Consider the following 19,848-nt stretch of genomic DNA (forward strand, 5'->3'; position numbering starts at 1 on the left):
AACTAACCTAAATACGAAAAGTAAAATTATTATTGCCAACCAAGGGCATTACACCAAATCGAACATCAAATGTGCAATGTTTCAATACCATCAACCAAAGTAAACTAATAAAATCATGATGACTCAATGCCCACGGAATCCGGCACCGCCATCCAACACCATAACATCCTAATCATCAAGGGTCGGGGAACACAGAAGGAACACTGTAAGCACCGTCAGGGTTACATTTAGCAGCAAACCAATCATCTCCTGGAGCAACATGGGGAGTACCCATACCCGTGTGCCCTCTAGTCTCGCCTCCACCCGCGTGGAGTAACTAAAGAATCGCCTCCTCCATAGGAGCACCGGTATACATCCCATAACCTGAAGTATGGGTAGCTGCATCAAACTCTAGAGGTCTATACGAGTATGTGTCCTGCTGATAACCCCGTGAGGGAAAGAGATAATCAAAGTACTTTGCTGGGAGGCACTATCTCATGAGGGGTAAAAGTAGGAATCTCAGGGCGCTCATCTTCATCAACTTGTTTACTGCTGCTGGTGAAACTGCTCATACTGCCTCTCCCACATCGGACGAAAGTGCTCTTGTTGACCAAGCAGTCGGTGAAGCATACTGTTTGTTGTTCGGGCATTATCGAGCAACATGTCCGTAGACCCTGAAGACCAAAAACAGCCCCCTGCAAAGAAAGAAATCAAAAGAATGAAGAAGAACCGGCTGCAAACTGAGGGACACTAGATCCATCATCCCTACGCTCTTTCTTTCCCACTGGTCTTTGTTCTTCCGGTAAATCCCCCACAAAGACATCCCGACCATCTACCTCAAAAATCAAACCAAAGCTTATCAAATCATTGATTCCAAACCGACTACATGGAATCTTCACCAAACTTCTTGTGTTCCGATTTGTATCAAACCCCAACATCACAAAAATCTTGCAAATAAAATTTCCACAAACAAGCACACGATCCTTATGTGTGGCAAGATACTTTGCCAACACATAAGGTGCACAAGCAAAAGTGGAAGGACCTTCATAGAACAACCGCATAAGCCATGCATCCGTTGGGGAAACCTTCTCATTATGATCATTGCGAACCAAGAAACAATGTTGTAATCATCCGATGAATAACCTTCAAGATAGGTACCTGAATTTCGGATACCTTACTAACCGCCATGGCCAACTTACCACTTCCACCTATGTCAAACCAAAATCCTTAGTCGTCTTATCATCATCAAAACGTAATGTCTTTATCAAACAACCTTTCCTCAAAAACTCATACGTATCCATATCATTCACTCGGTTCCCGAAACCATCCCAGTTAGAGACAAATTCAGGCTTCGTACAATGCCTTTGAACTCCCCCTGCTCTAAAATGAATCACCTTCCTAGTATAGAAGTCCTCCCTTTTCAAATTCGAATCAACTCTTATTGTACACAAAATTCGAGACACCATTCACGAACCGTGTAATATCACAATTAAAGATATTCTCCCACATTCTATATGTCTTAATCTCACCATTGGCATTCCTACTCTTGCAAGTGATCATTTTCATAATCGGCTCCCTAATATTTAATTTCTCAAAATCACCCCAACTAACAACCTTAGGTTCCATAACATGCTTATAACGAAGATCTTGGAGACGATTCATATAATGAATTCTTTCGTTACCTGTAACTCCAGGGAACCGTAACCACTCATGTGGTTCAGCGGGGTGGGTTTTGGCACTCATTGTAAGCGCACTATCTCTGAAACGGTGGTTGTCATTCGGATCGGGTTCTCCAAAGTCATATCCACGCCTTATGCCCGGAACAAACTCCTCACTGCTACTGGAGCCTTCCACCCGCTTCCCTTTCTGTGAAAATAGACAAGAACAACAAAACAAGTAAGCATAAGTCACGAGAAACAAGAACGAACAAAAACAAAATTTCAGACCACCTGGTGCGGCGCACCCCCATACTGGTGCGTCGCACCTCCTGCATTTAGAATTCTCAACCCCCCGATATGCGTCGCACCCCACACATGGTGCGACGCACCTTCTTCAGAAAAAATCGTTTTATTTTCAAAACAATTCCAGAAATTTTATGAACAAACAAACAATCTTCCCTCTCTATTTCAAATACATGTCACTGTCAAAAATCTCCTTAACCATAATCAAAACAAGCAACATAAAATTACTCTAAATTAAAGCTATCAAACACTAATTTAAACATCAACATACCATCCTAACCCATCTAACATCAAAAGCCCCAAATTATTTCCAAATTACTCAAGAACCCTAATTCGAATTTCTTCAAATTGAATGAAATTACCAGTTCATTAATAGTTCAAATGATGAAAAATACAAAACCCATTCAAAAGATTCAAGTAATTTTGTCTTAAACTTATTAATTTTGAAAACCACCTTTAATTCGGATTAGAGCAAGAACAATGGAAGAATACTTACCTTGGAGAACAATCCCCTAACCATCTTGAAAGAAATAAGAATAAGAAAGTGAAATTGGAATGTGATTTTAAAAATTGGAAATCCTTTAGAAAGCAAAGAAAGCAAGAAAACTAAAAGTGTGTGTGTTTTGTGATCTTTGTCTCGTCCCAGAGGAAAGAAAAGAAAACAAATGGGTAAGCTTAACCTCCAGATTTTCGGCCCTACAAGAATCCAACCCCATCCAATAAGTCAATGCAAGTCAAACCGGGTCAAACTGGTCAAAACACTAGGTGGTGCGACGCACCCCCTCACTTGGTGCGGCGCATTTTCTATACAGAATCTGCCTTCTCCTGAAACACCACCAGGTGCGGCGCACCACTAACCAAACTTACCTTTCGCACTTACCTTGGCTAGTTATGACTTACCGTAACACTTTTGGAACACTTTGGAACCTGCACATCTCAACAAAAAGCTACAAAAACGAAAAATAAACAAAACTAAACTAACAAAACGAAAATCTTTTTGGTTTTTCGATTTTTCAAATGTTTTTGGGTTTTTCAATATAAGGAACGAAAAATGAAATAAACTAAAATTAAAAACACACGGGTTGCCTCCCGAGAAGCGCTTAATTTATTAAGGAGTCTTTAGCTAGACTCACCTTCCCAATCATTTGTCAATTTCATAAAACGAAAGTTGATCCACCTCAACTTTCTTAACACACTCTTCTTCATTAAAAATCTTCAACCTATGACCATTGACAATAAACGTTTCCCCATTTCCCTTATACAATTCCACATACCCGAAGGATAAACATGTTTAATGACATAGGGTCTCATCCATCTTGAAGTCAATTTAGGTTATTTCAATTTAAACTTTGAAATAAACAACAAGACTTTATCACCTACCTTAAAATCTTTCCTTCTTAACCTACGATCATGCCAAACCTTTGTTCTTTCTTTATAGAGCTTTGAATTTTCATAAGCATGCAATCTCAACTCATCTAACTCATGCAATTGTAACATTCTTAATTCACCACTTTCAATTAAATCCATATTACAATTCCTAAGAGCCCAATAAGCCTTATGCTCTATTTCTAAAGGTAAATGACATGTTTTCCCATACAATAACCGATAAGGTGTAATCCCAAGTGGAGTTTTGAATGCGGTCCTAAACGCCCACAATGCATCATCTAATTTCTTGGACCAATTCCTAGGATTATCACCTATGGTTTTCTCTAAAATTCGTTTTAATGCCCTATTTGTATTCTCTACTTGGCCACTTGTTTGCGGGTGATAAGAAGTAGAGAAACGATGATGAACACCATATCTCTCCAACACCTTAGCAAGTTGGTGATTCGCAAAATGAGTTCCACGATCACTTATTAAGGCCTTAGGACAACCAAAACGACAAAACAATTGTTTCAAGAAATCTATCACTACCCTTGCATCATTTGTTGGCAAGGCCTTAGCCTCGGCTCATTTAGACACATAATCAACTGTCACTAAAATGTAAAGACACTTATTTGAAGGCAGAAAGGGTCCCATAAAATCAATACCCCAAACATCAAAAACTTCGCAAACCTGGATAAAGTTTTGAGGCATTTCATCTTTCTTTGTGATGTTCCCTTGACGTTAACATGCATCACAAGTATCCACCAAAGTTTGAGCTTCCTTGAAAATTGTTGGCCAATAAAAACCTGCATCAAAAACTTTCTTATTAGTAACGGTTGGTCCATAATGACCACCGGTTGGCCCTTGGTGACATCCATCCAAAATCAAACGAGTTTCTCCACCCGCAACACATCTTCTAATCATTCCATCTGCACAAACACGAAACAAATAGGGTTCTTCCCAATAATAATGCTTAACATCGGAAAAGAACTTTTTCCTTTGTTGATTTGTCCATCCTTTTGGAAGTACCCCTGCAACAAGATAGTTAGCAAAATCTGCATACCATGGAACGTTAGATTCAATACTCATTAAAGACTCATCCGGGAATGCATCATCAATATCATCCCCCTTAGGTTCCTCACGGCGAGGATCCTCTAACCTACTCAAATGATCGGCCGCCAAATTTTCAGCCCCTTTCTTATCCTTTATCTCAATATCGAACTCTTGCAAAAGCAAGACCCAACGTATGAGACGAGGTTTAGCATCTTGTTTAGCAAACAAGTACTTAAGGGCCGAATGATCGGTAAAAACAATGGTCTTACTAAGAACCAAATACGACCTAAACTTATCAAATGCATACACAACCGCAAGTAACTCTTTTCCAGTAGTGGTGTAATTTTGTTGAGCACTATTAAGAGTCTTGCTAGCAAAGTAAATAGGACAAAAATGATTACCTTCTCTTTGCCCTAAAACTGCTCCAACTGCAAAATCACTCACATCACACATTAGTTCAAAAGGTTGAGACCAATCGGGAGAAACCATAATGGGTGAGTGAGTCAAACAATCTTTCAACAAAACAAATGCCTTCAAACAATCCGAATTAAATTCAAAAGGCACATCTTTCTCAAGCAAACGAGTCATAGGTCGGGTTATCTTAGAAAAATCTTTAATAAACCTACGGTAGAACCCGACATGACCCAAGAAACTTCTAACACCTTTAACATTAGTTGGTGGAGGTAATTTAGCAATAACATCAATTTTAGCCTTATCTACCTCAATCCCCAAACTAGACACCTTATGACCCAACACTATGCCTTCTTTAACCATAAAATGACATTTTTCCCAATTAAGAACAAGGTGTGCCCGCTCACATCGCTGAAACATCTTATCCAAGTTGGAAAGACACTTGTCAAAAGAGTCACCAAAGACCGAGAAATCATCCATGAAAACCTCCATAGATGTTTCTAACATGTCTTGGAAAATCGCGATCATACACCTTTGGAAGGTGGCGGGAGCATTACACAATCCAAATGGCATCCTACGATAAGCATATGTGCCAAAAGGACATGTAAAGGTCGTCTTTTCTTGATCGTTGGTGTCAATGGGTATTTGAAAGTACCCAGAGAAACCATCAAGAAAGCAAAAATACTCGTTTCCGACTAACCGTTCGAGCATTTGGTCAATAAAGGGTAAAGGAAAATGGTCTTTACGGGTTGCATCATTTAACTTCCTATAATCAATACACACACGCCACCCGGTGACCGTTCTAGTTGGTACAAGTTCATTGTTCTCATTAGTGACAACGGTCATTCCCCCCTTCTTTGGTACACAATGGACCAGACTTACCCATAGACTGTCAGAGATAGGATAAATAATATCGGCATCCAAAAGCTTAATTATCTCTTTCTTAACAACATCTTTCATATTCGGATTTAGCCTTCTTTGTCTTTGAACACTTGGTTTGAAATTTTCATGCAAATTAATTTTATGTTTACAAAATTCGGGGCTAATTCCGGGTATGTCAGTTGTACGCCAAGCAAAGGCTCTTTTATGAGCCTTCAACACAGTCATTAACTTACCATTCTCATCATCCGAAAGTGATGATGATATGACAACGGGAAGAAGCGACTTACCTTCAAGGAATGCATATTCCAAGTGCTCGGGAAGTGGCTTGAGCTCCAAATCGGTTGGTGGATTGTCTACCGAAGTTTCAATCTTCAAACCATCCCTCTCAATTTCCTCAAAAGTCTCATCTTCCGGCATTGATTCATCCGTGCTTACTTCCATAATCTCTCTTACCATGTCCGCAACCATCACTTGTTCCTCTTTACTACAAGCAAGCAAAGCTTCTCCCTCATCCGTGTCCAAGAAACTCATCAATTTCATTTCCAAAGCTTCGTCTTCTTCAATTACATCAATCCTGAAACAAGAATCATCGGTAGAATAAGGATGTTGCAAAGCTTTATCAATTGAAAACGAAATTCTATCATTTCCTATGCCTAATGAAATAATCTTATCCTTAACACGAATGATGGCATCGGCCGTATACAAGAAAGGTCGGCCTAAAATAAGAGGAACCTTAGCATCCTCTTCCATCTCAAGAATAACAAAATTGGCCAAAAAGACAATATGGCCTACTTTCACACACAAATTTTCCGCAATCCCCATGGGATATTAGAAAGAATGATCGGCGAGCCTAATGCTCATCCGAGTTGGCTTAAGAGCCGCTAAAGACAATCTCCTATAAACCGAAAAAGGCATCAAATTAATGCTTGCACCAATGTCGGCCAAAGCATCACAATTAAGCTTATCATCTAGAGAACAAGTAATGAGAAAACTCCCTGGATCTTCAAGCTTGGGAGGAATTTGATTTTGCACAATCGTCGAACACTCCGCATTGAGGAAAGTAGCTTTAGCTTCCTCTAGCTTCCTCTTATCCGTTACAAGATCCTTGATGAACTTAGCATAATTCGGCATCCCTGAAAGCAAATCAACCAAAGACACATTAATATGTACCGATTTAAACATGTCTACAAACTTACGGTATTGCTCCTTGAGCTTCTCCTTCCTCAATCTTTGAGGGAAAGGAATCTTCAGCTTGTATGGCTTGACTTGAGGCTCATCAATCGTTGGTATAGCTACAGGTGTAGCAACCGGAGTAGTAGATGTAGATGGAACGACCGGTGGTTTCACGGCTTGGTTCGGCTCCATTACAATCTCTTCATCAACTTGTTCATCTTCTTCCTCATCCTCACTATCAACCTGCGTAGGAACATTAGTAGCACTAGAAATAGGAGGAGAAATAGGAGAATTAACTACCTTTCCCGACCGAGTAGTAATGGCATTTACATGCTCATTCCTAACATTCGGGTGTTGATACTTATTACCTCCATCATTCGAACCGGAAGGCTTAGGATTTTGTTGGGTATTACTTGGCAATGAACCTTGTTGACGATTAGAATTACCCATTCTATCAAGCCTTACTCCTAAATCCTTGATCACCGCTTGTTGACTTTTGATATTTTGATTCAACTTATCATTCAAAGCGATGATGTCGGTTCGGTAGTTTTCATTCTTCTTGTCTTGATCAACCATGAACTTCTTCATAAGATCCCTAAGCTCGACATTAGGATCAACAACCTCTACCGGTTGAACCGAAGGACCTCCTTGATTTCTTCCTTGCCATGAAGCTCCCAATGTAGACCTATAATTTCTTGCACCATTAGAATTAAAGTTAGAATTAGAATTACCTTGGTACCGGTTTTGATAAGCTCCATTCCTTTGAAATAATCCTTGATTTGCAAACGGTGGTTGATATTGATTTTGAACATAATCAACTTCTTCATTCCATGGTGTCTTATCACAATCCTCCGTGTAATGTTTACCACCACAAATATCACAACCCGCAACCGCCGTCTTCAAATCTTTCTCAATCAACCCAAATCTACCATCCATGCTTGCAAATTGCTTATCCATGTGACTTGCCAATGCCTTAATTTTATCCACAACTTCACTACCACTATCAACTCGAGCCACACTTCTCCTTCCCGTTTTCACAAGATCCGGTTTAGTCCTACCCGCTTCTCGAATTACACTAGTACGAACCATATCTTCCATAATCTTATAGGCTTCATTGTAAGTGACATTGTTAATGTTACCTCCACAAGCCCAATCCAATTCCCTTTGAGTACGGCTATCTAAACCCCGGAAGAAAATAAGAATGTGCTCATTCAATCGAATACCATGCCCCGGACAATTTCTCATCAACTCCTTCAATCTCTTCCAAGCATCAACCAAATCCTCACCACTAATTTGCTTAAAAGCCCTAATCTCCAACTTCATTGTTTCAACCAATTGAGCCGGAAAGAACCGCTCAATGAATCCTTCTCTCAACTCTTCCCATGTCTCAAATATGTTGTCATCGAGATTCTTATACCAATTCGCCGCCTCTCCCGTGAGAGACAACGGAAACAATTCGAGCTTAACAAGTGGCATTTGAGTCTCCCCATACTTGAACAATCGACAAACTTTTTCAAACTTCTCCACATGATCATACGGATCCCACTTAACAACCCCATCGAATTGATTCTCTTCAACCCGAGACAAGTGATTACCTTTGACATTGAAATTTGGAGCGGTGGTTGGAGGACGAATAGCCGAGCCCCTATTAGGTGCAATGACTCGAGTACTCTTCCCAATAGTCCTATCAAAAGAGTGAACCATGTCTTCGGCCATGTTTCTTGGTGTAGTAGGAGGTGTAGAGGGTGGAGTGGAGTTTGGTGTTGAGTTTGGTGAATTCTTCGGTGAAGTCTTTGGTGGAGTTTGAGGTCTATTTTCCGGTGGTGTGGAAGTTTCAGCTTCAACGTTTAAGTTTAAGGTATCTATTTTGCTAGATAAAGGGTTAACGGTTTTAGATGGTTTCCTTCCTCTTCTCTTCGTCTTTCCCGGATTTGATTGAGGGCTTACTAGTGGAATACCGGTAGCCCTTGTGGTCATTAACTAAGAAACAAAACCTGAAAACACAAACAAAGAAAACCGTAAAACGCACCAAGTTACACAAAATAAACAAAACAGAAAATTTAAACTAAAAATTGAAAAGTAACCTAAGAAAGCAAGTAACTTTCTTGCACGAGAGTACAAGAAAGGATCAACTACGAAATCTCAAACTAAAACTCTTAAATTAGTCCCCGGCAGCGGCGCCAAAAACTTGATGTGTGAAAATCTAGTTAAATTAAATTCCTATAAATACTCCGAATCGTTTACCACACACAATCGGGCAGTGGACCCGTTCGTATGTAATATAGATTGAAGTAAGTAAAGGTTCGTTCCACAGAGACTAATAAGAGTTAGCGAGTTTAAAGTAATTTAAAAAGAGTTTGGTTTTTAAAGACACCACGTCATATTGATTTTAAATTGAAAGTTAGTTGATTGAAAGAGTTAGAAATTCCGTAGAACTTATCGAAAAGAAATTTGTTTTAAATCAAATAGGATGAGAAGATCATCCACTTCGACTCCATGATACACATTATTTAGGTTGCATACATTTGAAGAAACAATTCAATTATGTTGATTTTATAACCGAGAACTAACAAAGACTCACCCCGTACCCGTCAAGTTTGTTACTTTATTAAATTCTCTTAATTAACTAGTTCCATTACTAAGACCGGTACCCCAAGACGCCTTTCATAACTTTCCTAGCCAATTAATTGTTTTGGTTATTAAGATAACAATTGTGTCTATTGATTGTACCCAACTATTAACCCGTTAACCCTTATTAACTATCAATTACTTCCTACCGTACCCGTCATAGAAACAATTGCTTCTAACCAAGCAATCAAAATAACTTCTACACAACCTAGTTACCACTGAAGTTATGCAAAAACTATCCGCAATTGAGAGTTAAATAACAAAGAATTAATAAGCTAAGATTACGACACAACGTTAAATCAAATCAACTTGAATTCAAAAGATTTATGCAACCATTATTCAATGTATCACTTCATCTCAGTGGATGACGAATTATTTAGCTACTCATAATCAAAAACAAAGAACAAAGAGTAAAAATATAGAAGAACATATTGTACCAATGTGTAGAAAACAAGTAAACGCTAAGAAAATCGACAACCGAATGCCTTGGAGATCACGAACAACCCTTAGACCTTGATGGATGAAAAAGCTGCTAAGAATACCCCCAAAGAACCCTAAAGTCGACTAGAAGTGATTGTGTGTCGAATGGGAGGGTTATGGCCTTGTATTTATAGAGTTTGCAAGAGGTCTTCACAAACCGACCTACAAGTGCGGCGCACCTGGCCTTGTTACCAAATTTGAAGTTGCCCGATATGCGACGCACCACAGGGTTGGTGCGTCGCACCTCCCTGCTTTCCAACTTCTTCCAAGTTTCTGAATAGAAAATGCTCCACACTTCCTTACATGGTGCGACGCACCAACCTTGTTTTCAGCCAAAACTTGTAATTTCCATTCCATCTTCACTCGTATGCGTCCACGAACCATCCCAATGCATCTTAAAGTCTTCCAACAGCTGTTTCTAACCATTTAACCTGTTCTAAGCCTGAAATCACTAGCAACACCATCAAAGCATCGAATATACATATAATTTACACATAATTAAGCTTAAAACGTCTTAGAAACGATATGGGAATATGCATATAAATGGACATATCAATTACCCTCTTTTTTATTTTGAGACTAACAAAAAGTTCTAGCAGTTTTTTTCCCATTTCATTGTATTCTTCGTGCCCGCTTTATATATAGACTTATAAGTTAACACTTTTTATTGACTCTATTTTACGAACACTGCTTAATATGAACTTAACAATTACAATATATTAACATAACACAATCATTTTAAAAGATTTGCCAACTATTTTGACTATATTGCATAACCCTTCAAAATTAGTGTGTTGTTTAAAAGTTTAATAAAACATACTTTTTCTGTCTCATCATGGACATCAAACAAACTAAGGAATGACACACCTTATAAGTGTGTATATATTTGTAGGAATTAAGGGAATTGAAAAAAAAAATAAAAAAATAAACCCCCCAACTTTGTAAATGTCTGGATCCATCACTGACCACGATTACACTTGACATTCATGTAGCTCCGGAGCTCCGCCACTAACTCATAACCTATTAGTTGATACATAATTACAAACACCACTATCAGCAATGTCCGAAAGAGTTACTTGTATAGTTGTATCCTTATAGATGATAAAAAAAACTTTTAAAAAAAAAACGATATAATAATTTAGAGAGTTGATTGATATCTTAAACATATGTTTAAAATTTGGGGTTGATGTATGAATCCACTTATTTTTACTGAAGGGATAAGTGTCTGGGAATATAATGAATTATGAACGAATCTTTATGTTGTGTAATGAACTACTTGGATGTTTATTATATGGAATGAACTTTCAAATCCATGTTATTGGATGTATCTGACCAATCAAAAACTTACAAGTGGCAGCTTATATGGTTACCACATATATCTGGTTGCATCCAATAAAAAGGATTCAAAAGTTCATTACATATAATAAACATCTAAGTAGTTCATTACATAACATAAACATTTATGCATAGTTCATTACATTCCTAGGTACTTATTCTTTTACTGAATTTTAACCTTTGATGTGCCATATGTCAATACCAGAATTTAAACATATGTTTATACCTATCAAATTAATTACATTTATAATTTTTCTAACTAAAATAATCTTTAAAAAAACCCACATGGATTGATGGACCCATTGCATGGACAACGATAACAATGATCTGCGATAAGTTTTGCCATGTCATGTTAACATCAATAGAACAGGGCCAATAGGGGTATTAAAAAGAAATCCTTCAACCGCTCGAACCAACGTGAACCTCTTTGACCAGAAACAACATTGACACTCAAACGGAGACTCGAACGCTTTCAGGCCAAGTCCCGGCTCGAAAAGGCCATTCACACAGGGGCGGTACCACATGAGGGGCAAAGGGGGCAAACGTCCCCCTCAAAATTTAGATTTTGTCATGTATTTTTAAATTTTTTCATCAATTTTAAAAATTTATTATAGGTTTTTAACATTTTGACCCCTTTGGTATTTATATTTCACGGATTTTTAATTTTGCTCATTCAGAGATTTTTCATAGTACCGCCTCTGCATTCACACCGACTATAAATTAGTCACGGTTTATGCTGACGATAAATTAATGCATTGGAGATGGTCTTATAGCAACATATTTTAAAGATATGAAATAATTTTATTTTTTTCCTTTTTGAAACATAGAAAGATAAAATAACTAAAAGTTAACATATATGATACTCGTATATGATATGATATCTATACAACTAATAAAACAATAAGAATCTTAGCTTTATAAAGTCATCCAACTCAACTTAAAAATAATTTTAGACTTTGTCACGTAGGAATTTTCTTACGTGTCGCCTCCATATTTTTTTTGAATATTTATATACAATATAATTAAATAATAATATAAATATATTTTAAAAATATTTTTAGACTTTACCACGTAGGAATTTGCTACATTATCGATTTACATTTGATTTATTTTTACACAAATGGTGTTGTTGATGATATCAAAATATCTTAGGGTAAATGTTCTCAAAAGAAGTGTTTAATAACTACGGTAGGTTGAGTGATTGTAATATTGACATGTCAGAAAAGTCAAAAGGTGACCAGAATTTAACCATGAACTATAACATAATCAATTTCCACATAATAAACTTATAGAATACCTATTTACTAATGTATAAAATAACCTTTATAACTAGCCGTGCATCGCACAGGGTAAAATACCTAGTATATGAATATATCAATAGTTCAATACTAGTATCCTACATGTCTAGTACAGTGACACAAGATAATAAAGCATAAAATAATACTAGAAAAAAATTATACCCAGTGACGTCCATTGGTCTACCGATTTCTAAATTTAACGAGGTGATTCCACATAAATATTAGTATTTTTTTTCTTCATACCTAGAATATTTCTCGTATCACAAATAATAAAGATGTTTGTATACATATATATATGATACATATAATTTTATACTCTGCATATGTTAAGAGAAATATTCATTTGAAAACTAAATTTTTTATAAAATTAGAAAACTGATCAAAACACACTATGATCGAATGTAACACAATGTATCATTATGTTAAGTTTATACTCGTAAATGGTTTTGTAGAAGTTTATGTTTATTAACTTTAGTTAGCTGTCAAATATTTTAACTAAAGAAATATTTTTAGAGATTTAAGTGTTAAAGAATTTAAAATGAATCAAAACTAAAAACGAAATTATACATGAGAAAAACTTCCATCAATAAATGTCACACCACTGATTTTTATTTGGGATAACTAAGTAGTTATAATCTAACGGTTGAAATTGATATGTTTGTCATTTTACATAGTTACATTGATAGTATTATAAACTCTAATTTTTATCGGTTATCGGTTCTAAATGTATGGTCTAGCTACCAATAGTTTTGTAAACACAACATATGAGGCTATGAGCGATAAAAAAATTTAGTTGGAAAACGTGTTTTTGTCCGACTGAAAAACAGGAAACATTTGTGGGGCAGAGGATGGGTGGGATAGAGCAGCGAACAGGAAACATGTGGGAGGAAGTAACTTCAAAATAACCCAAAACAAAAGAATGTGGAAAAGTTTAACTTAAAAAGGTCGACGTCCTTTCTCGCAAGTCAAATTTCACACATCTTTCTAGTAGTGTTGTCGACTTGGTACATCACCACCCAAACCCTTTCTTTTTTCTTCTCTTGACACATATACATAGCAATCTTTTTAGGATTTCTATTTTATTAGTGAACGTTATCCATAAAAACTTATATTTTCAATCATGAGATAGACATTTGATGATGACAAGTATTTGACTTGAATGCGATGTTTGGCGACGGGTCAGCTTGATCGGTATATAGTTAGTTTGATTAAGTTAATGAATGGTTGAGCAATTGGTTTTTTCCATTCTAATTAATTGGTTTTGATAGATCGAGTTAAACACTTAAATAATGATAATTAGTTATATAATTTGATAAAAATGAAATGATCTTTTCCATTCCTAACACCATTTCATGCTGTAAAACTGAACTCAATATTTTTTTCAAACATTTTGTGTAAGATGTCAATTCTTTAAAAAAAATCGAGAACATTGTCAGTTAAGTTTGTGGCATGGAACTCAAAAACAATTTTTTTTATTATTTGTAATAAAATACAAGTCCGAATACGATGATAATAATATTTATTCAATGGTGATTGGTGATAATATTGATTAAACTTTATTAAAAACTCAAAAGGAATAAGAATATGTGCCAAGTTGTCAAAGTAGCTACCTTTTCCAGGAATTTTAGTACATATTCTTCCGTACTACAAGATTCGTAACATGCAACGATCCGTATGAAAGATGATTTTCTTTGAAAAATTAACAATGCTATCGGAGTATCGGTGTGTACATTACATTGCATTTCTATAAATTTGACTACTTAATAAGACGATTTAATTTGTTACTATCATATGTATCAAATGAAAATTAGGGGCGAATTGAAGATGTGTAGGGGTAAGGATGGTCATGGCTTACCGGCAAGACCCATCCAAATGATGTCTGTTGGTTGATAATTAGAGGGCTCCCCGCTAACACCCCATTATTGATACGTATGTGAATTTTTTTAAAAATCAAAAGCAACAATCCAACTAAATGAAATTATCATTTGCTCATACGCACAAAGTTTAACAAAAAGTAATAAATAGTACTGTACTATAGTAGCAAAATGTAAGAAGATCCAGATCGGAATATAAGGTGATTTATAGGCGAGTCGAAGCCTTAAGGGCCGTTTGGTTCTCAAAATGTATGAGAATTTGGTGAAATGGAACTTAGAATTTCTTATACTCGTATTAATCTAACATAATAGGAAGAAAATTCAAATTTCATTCAATCAAATTCCCTTAGATTCTGGGAACCAAACGACCTCTTAGTGTCAGCGTTTCTACAACCCTTACATGAGTTTGATGTCGACTGGAATGAGCATGTTGCAAAGAAAAGCACAATATACTATTGCTGCTTAATCACTTCTATCCACCATCTCTATAATAAGAATCGAACATCACAAACTAATGGATGCAAAAGGGTCCAAAAATACTTACTTGGTCGCTCGACATGTTACATGTTTAACTGAATTTAGGCAACTCGGCTTAACATTTTCAGTTCAGGTCATGTGTATCAAGTAACGTACATATAGTGAGCATGACATGTTTTACTATCTTTAGGTTTGTCTCAATCATAGCTTTGTCGTAATTAATCATTTGTCTAACTTAACTGAAGCAAGCGAACATATAGTTTTTAGAAAGTACTTAGGCGTGTATCTAATTTTAGTAAGGGTGTTTAGTAATTAGTATGTCGATTGCAATCAAGGAAATTGATAAATCAAACCAAATCAAAGTTAATATTTTGAAATCGATTGGTTTTATGAGTGGTTCGGTCTCAAATTGATAGCGAAATGTTGATTTTCAAATAGAATCGAAGTTAATAATTTGAAATCGATTGGTTTTGTGAGTGGTTTGGTGTCAAATTGATAGCGAAATGTTGATTTTCAAACAAAGCCAAATTGAAAACCTCTATTAAGTATTAACTAATACATCCAAAACTTGTTGGGCCGGGCCACTATTAACTAAGATTTTGTAAGCCGAAATGGACTGTTTAAAGTCCATCAAATATTTTTCTAATTCTCTTATGATATTGGAATTTTACCCTATTTTTATATTTGTACTTTCTTAAAAATTAAAATAACGTTATTTTTGTACTTTTGTAAAAAATTAAGTCGATATATCTACATCTATACTTTTTTATAAAAAAAAAACTCACCCCTACTTAAACTTTTAAAAACCTGATATATTTAATATACCCATCATTTTAATATATCCCTATTTTCATTTTATACACTGGGACTAAAATATCCCTACAAAAGTTTCAGACTTTATTAAAATTCTCTTTGTTCGTAAAATATTTTTTTTGTTTGTTATTGTCAAAAACTATCATATAAAAGTTCCGATTAAATATTTGATTTGAAATTAACATTGTCACAACACCTCGAACGTTGTCTATTTTTGTCGTTGCAAAGTGCGGGCACCCATCTAGTTCCCTTATAAAAGAAACTGACACTCCTTCCTTACACTTTAAAAACCTGATATGTCTAATTTACCCTCCATTCTGATATGTCTAATTTACCGTCCATTCTGATACATTCATATTTCCATTATATACACCGACTAAAATACCATACAACGAGCACCCGTCAGGTAAAGAATGTAACTATTCACCGGTCAGTGAAGTGATCGTTTTCCTATATTCCAAAAGTAAAAAAAAAAAAAACTCCGTTAACAAGGTGATCTGATTCGACGAAGAAGGCCCCCATTGACCGGTAACCAACTATCCGTGACATATACATAGGTATAGTTCGTTCATTTGTGTTCATGAATGTTCAGTGAAGTATTCGTCATAGGACTTTGATTATTTTATTCGTTCATATTAAATATAGTAATACTAATAGTAATACATAAGTAATTATGGTGAACGTAAATAATGTGTATTTTAAAGTGTATATGATTTTTTCAGTATTAGCTATTTTGTGTTTGTTTACCATCTTAATGAAACTGATATGATAATCTCTTAGTTAAAAGTTCATGTTCACTCATTTGCAACTTTAATTTGCACGGATAAAGATGGACGAACAAACACGGACCAGAAAATCTGTTCGTTGAAGTGTTCTTGTGTTCGTATATGTTCGTTAGTTCGGTGAACTTAATTTAAGGGATGAACTCGAAGAAACCATGTTCATTTTGTTTAGTTCGTTTACAGCTTTAGATGCAAATCGAGAAATAGTCTATGTGACTGAACTTTGGTTTTACTGAACTATGGATGGTGTAACATTTGGCTACTTAAAAGGCTTCACAAGAATTCATAAGTTTTAGAAATAATAAGTCTTCAATAATGTTATTCAATACAACAATTGATATATATGATTCCCCTAGTTTTATGACTATTCTAAAATTCCAGCAACGTATGCTGCTATAAACCCAAATCTTCATGATTCATTGATTTGTAATATCTCATGTTTCTGCACTAGATTATGCTACAAAAATTCTGAAAATGCAACATAAGATCTTTAATCTCCTTGGCATTAATATGAAAAAGATGATTCTTCACTTAAAACTATATAGTCATTGTTATCATATCACCAACCAAGTCCATTTAAGTCGAAATGCTTGCGACTTGAAGCTGCATCGTTTCCATCATGGGTGTTCAAGTCTAGTTTCTGTCCAAAATAAGACATTTGAAATTTCTGTGGCATTTCAGATATTTCTGGCTTCACCGAACCTGTTTTGCTTTGATTGCTTTGATCCATCGGATTGTCTTCTTCATTCCTACCGATAAATTTGTCTTCAGCGTAGCTTCTACTTGTGTTCCATTCACTGTTCTTAAAACCGCCTACACTCATTGACAAATCGCTCTCTGAGAGAAATTTATGGCTTCTTTTCGTGTCTTCACACCATAAGTTTTCTGGATCATTGTCAACTTTCTTTGACTTTAAAAGGGTCAACCCGATCATCTCTTGTTCTGTTTGTTGCCCTTCACCGTACGTCAAGCAGCTTTCTATCGAACAATCTGTTGGTTGGTTTGTCTGTGTTGACACTTCTTTGATTCCCGAAAATGCAGAATTTAAGCAGTGAGTGGATACTTTTGAGACTAGTTCGGACAGTTGAACCTTTGCAGCCTCTAGTCCTACTGTACCTAAGTTTTGTCTTCCAAGCGTCTCTTGTGCTTTTTCAAGAACTGATTGTAAGTACTTCCCTTGCGCTTCTATATGAAGCTGCAAGTGTCTCTGTACCTATTTCATGTTAAAAGAACATGTTCATACTTTTGAAAAACGTCGAATTTAGTATTTACTTATACGATTCTTGTTAAGCGCTGTTATACCTCAAGTTGTTCATGTAGCCTTCTTTGAACTTCAATTTGCATCTGTATAGCTTCACTTATCTGCAAGTTTCTGAAAAGATATTTGTGTCATTAAAATAAGACATTTTTTATAGAACTTATAAAATGTACAGCTGAATAAGGGTCTCTTACTTGTTTGATTGAGGGCTAACGCTTAAATCGGTCATGTGAGCTTCACTTGTTTCACAAAGCGCATCTCCTGCTGGCACGACCATATCTACAACCCAGATATTTGTTGTAAATTATCTTTCTTTTTAGCTATAAATTGTTGCAAAACATCTTAAGATGAGTCCTTAGAATTCTTACCAATTTTGTTTGAACCACCACTATTTGTTTGCCTGTGTAGATTCTTACTAAGCCTGTACTTCTGCCAAACAAAAGTAAGTTAGTTTGCCTGCCTATTTTTGTCATTGAATGGAATGTCAAATTGCATAAAAAAGGTGACAGTTTAACTTTGCCCGAATTTCTGTTTCTAGAAACCGACTTATTTTAAGCAAACAAAACCATTAAACTTTCAAATTTAGCAAATTGTGGTTATAACATTAGATAACTGTTTCTTAGATGCCATGTCATTTAGTCCGTTATCAGTTCATATAATATTAGATAACTGTTTCTGGCATAAGAAAAGTAGGTTTACCGGATATAGGAATGGGACTAAAGTTTGTTATCTTTTTATGCATTAGAAGAAACCCTGGTCGGCATGTGTCTTACCTGGAGATGACTCTTTAAGTGATACAAAGTAAGACCGGGAATTCCCATTAGCTTCAAAACTGATTTCGGTGTAGCTTCTGTAACAAAATAAAACAAAAACCAATAAGCATTTTTCCCTTCATTTTTTTATCAACAACTTTCAAGAAATGCACTTACTATCTGCCCCTCCAAGCTGGTTGACCGCTTCTATGAACCGTTCATGGAGGTCTGGTGTCCATTTGAGTCTAGGTTTAGCATCTGTTGAAAGAACAAGTCCTGAATCGCCACCAGCATTCCCACCTTGCAGAAACAAGTGTCGTTCTGGTGTGATTGACATTCTTGATGATGAATGGATGTTTTTTCCTTGATGATGATGATGATACATCTATATACAAAAAATGTTTTATAAGTACTATATTAGTACTAACATATAGCATACCACTATACTAGCATCATGCTATGAAACATACTCAGTTTGCTACCTGCATACTTTATTGTTTGTTGAATCTTGCTCTTCTTAGCCTTCAAATTGTGAAACTTGGTTAAGAGTATTCTAAAATATGCTTCTCGATACTATTACTTATTATCCTATCTGATAACTCTCATATAGTGGTGGTCTGCTCGGCCTCGCTTTATAAAGAAAATGGAGAATAGGTGGATGGGGGTGGGGGTGGGGGTGGGGGTAGAAGGGGTGCTTTCCAAGTGAAGCATAGAATATTGAACAGATCTAATGAAGGAACAAACGCTATACCCTAATCCAATCTCTGTGGCGACATGTAAATAAACTCGCATTCATCAATAACTTTGCTTTGGAACCCCACTTGTTTATTCGTAGACCAAAATATTTAATTCCGTTGCACTATAGAACTCTTAACACCTTACAATGGGTACTGGAATAGATCCACAAATGTGGTAAAGTGAAAAGAACCTTATTCCTTATTCCAAGATTTTCTGACCAAATTTACAGGGTATCCACTTTCTAGAAAGACATCTTAATTTTCATTTATATTGTTGTTCATATCATTTTACACTGTTACTAATGACAATTATCTTTCGTCTTTCTGTATTCAGGATATAGAAAATGACATAAGGAAATATCTAGTTAAATTATGTTGACTAAAGCATCTACAACTTGCATTGATACATACAAGAAAAAGGTTGTAATAGGAGAGATGCTTCTGCTTGGAGGGCAGGTATGGAATATGAACACATTCCTTATTGTCCCCTTCAATAAGTTTGGTACTTATTCAGCCTATATATACAGTATTTAAAATTGATGGTAGTGGGGCCTCAACCAAAATCTTCACATTCTTCGGGTAGTATAGGA

The 19,848-nt window shown here is 35.9% G+C and overlaps 3 protein-coding genes across 4 annotated transcripts in view; all 3 read right to left on the reverse strand.

Annotated features, from left to right (window-relative positions):
• Positions 1-629, reverse strand: part of LOC122583588 (casein kinase 1-like protein HD16) — a 2,815-nt gene extending 2,186 nt beyond the window's left edge. The window contains exon 1 of the mRNA XM_043755976.1: positions 456-629. Coding sequence (XP_043611911.1) covers positions 456-629 — 174 coding nt within the window. The remainder of the gene's footprint in view (positions 1-455) is intronic.
• A 5,850-nt stretch (positions 630-6,479) lies between these two features.
• On the reverse strand, positions 6,480-8,801 carry LOC122583589. The gene is made up of 3 exons (XM_043755977.1): positions 7,193-8,801; positions 6,848-6,943; positions 6,480-6,784 (listed from the first exon to the last, which is right to left on the reverse strand). The coding sequence occupies exons 1-3, from the start codon at positions 8,799-8,801 to the stop codon at positions 6,480-6,482; spliced, it is 2,010 nt and encodes a 669-aa protein (XP_043611912.1).
• A 7,982-nt stretch (positions 8,802-16,783) lies between these two features.
• On the reverse strand, positions 16,784-19,116 carry LOC122581733 (myb-related protein 2). 2 transcript variants are annotated; one of them, XM_043754001.1, is made up of 7 exons: positions 19,012-19,116; positions 18,699-18,906; positions 18,543-18,619; positions 18,138-18,198; positions 17,964-18,048; positions 17,814-17,883; positions 16,784-17,724 (listed from the first exon to the last, which is right to left on the reverse strand). In XM_043754001.1, the coding sequence occupies exons 2-7, from the start codon at positions 18,904-18,906 to the stop codon at positions 17,071-17,073; spliced, it is 1,155 nt and encodes a 384-aa protein (XP_043609936.1). In that variant the 5' UTR covers positions 19,012-19,116; the 3' UTR covers positions 16,784-17,070. The 2 variants fall into 2 exon arrangements, with proteins under 2 accessions (XP_043609936.1, XP_043609935.1); XM_043754000.1 differs by having other exon boundaries at positions 19,004-19,116.
• Between the last annotated feature and the right edge of the window lie 732 nt (positions 19,117-19,848).

Source organism: Erigeron canadensis, chromosome 9 (assembly GCF_010389155.1).
Source record: "Erigeron canadensis isolate Cc75 chromosome 9, C_canadensis_v1, whole genome shotgun sequence".
Classification (NCBI taxonomy): Eukaryota; Viridiplantae; Streptophyta; class Magnoliopsida; order Asterales; family Asteraceae; genus Erigeron; species Erigeron canadensis.

What these genes read in the sequence shown, in the direction of transcription:
- LOC122583589 (XM_043755977.1), bottom strand. Translation starts at nt 8,801, where the DNA reads ATGACCACAAGGGCTACCGGTATTCCACTAGTAAGCCCTCAATCAAAT. An exon ending in TTCCGGTTCGAATGATGGAG is followed by an intron (nt 6,944 to 7,192) that starts GTAATAAGTATC and finishes CTACACCTGTAG; the next exon opens with CTATACCAACGATTGATGAG. An exon ending in GAAGCTCAAGGAGCAATACC is followed by an intron (nt 6,785 to 6,847) that starts GTAAGTTTGTAG and finishes ATTTGCTTTCAG; the next exon opens with GGATGCCGAATTATGCTAAG.
- LOC122581733 (XM_043754000.1), bottom strand. An exon ending in ACTTAAAGAGTCATCTCCAG is followed by an intron (nt 18,199 to 18,542) that starts GTAAGACACATG and finishes TTTGTTTGGCAG; the next exon opens with AAGTACAGGCTTAGTAAGAA. An exon ending in GTTAGCCCTCAATCAAACAA is followed by an intron (nt 17,884 to 17,963) that starts GTAAGAGACCCT and finishes ATATCTTTTCAG; the next exon opens with AAACTTGCAGATAAGTGAAG.